The sequence below is a fragment of the Cyprinodon variegatus genome, unplaced genomic scaffold (genome assembly GCF_000732505.1).
Source record: "Cyprinodon variegatus isolate N-32 unplaced genomic scaffold, C_variegatus-1.0 Scaffold1090, whole genome shotgun sequence".
NCBI lineage: Eukaryota > Metazoa > Chordata > Actinopteri > Cyprinodontiformes > Cyprinodontidae > Cyprinodon > Cyprinodon variegatus.
In genome coordinates this window covers 118915-119509 of record NW_015151543.1, presented here as the reverse complement: position 1 = coordinate 119509, position 595 = coordinate 118915, and the positions used below count along the sequence as shown (strand labels likewise).

At 47.2% G+C, this 595-nt stretch overlaps 1 protein-coding gene across 1 annotated transcript in view; it reads right to left on the bottom strand.

The window, feature by feature from the left end:
• Window positions 1–171, bottom strand: part of ncoa4 (nuclear receptor coactivator 4) — a 9087-nt gene extending 8916 nt beyond the window's left edge. The window contains exon 1 of the mRNA XM_015400292.1: window positions 3–171. Coding sequence (XP_015255778.1) covers window positions 3–40 — 38 coding nt within the window. The 5' untranslated portion in view covers window positions 41–171. The remainder of the gene's footprint in view (window positions 1–2) is intronic.
• Window positions 172–595: the final 424 nt, after the last annotated feature.

The following is a 595-nucleotide window of genomic DNA, read 5'->3' as shown; positions in this document are numbered from 1 at the left end:
ACCGCGAGGCTTTGCGCTGCAGGGTCCACTCGGAGGTCATAAACGGTCCGAACCAGTTCGGTGTCACTGCAGGCGGAGGAAAGTGATCAGTGAAAGCCGGTGTGTGTCGGTAGAGTCCCGGCGGCTGAACCCAATGTCACTGCGTCACGGAAATATGGCGGCACGTGTCGCGATAGCTGAAAGCTAGAGTTGGGCGCCCCCTGCTGCAGGCGAGGAGCCCTACAACCAGCAGACTGATATTAGAAACAATAGAAGCTGGATTTATTGTCCCTGTGTGGGACATTAAAGTTGGAAAGCAGTAAAGCTAGAGGGACAAGATGGAGGCAATGGTGGAGAGAAGTGATATGAAAATATATTTGATAAACATAAACCATGTTCAACAAGCAAAATGGTATATTTAATAAACATATAAACAATGTGATTTTCTCTGGTCCCCTCCCTGATCTGACCAGTGATGTCATGATTAGCTGCATGTCGTCATTCAGCCGCTGGTTGCCTAGGTGGTGTCCTGAAAACATCATCAGATCTCTTTCTTAAAAAGTCTGAAGAGCTGAACCTGAGTCCAGCTTCTCTCTTCAAGGTTTTTATCTCTTAA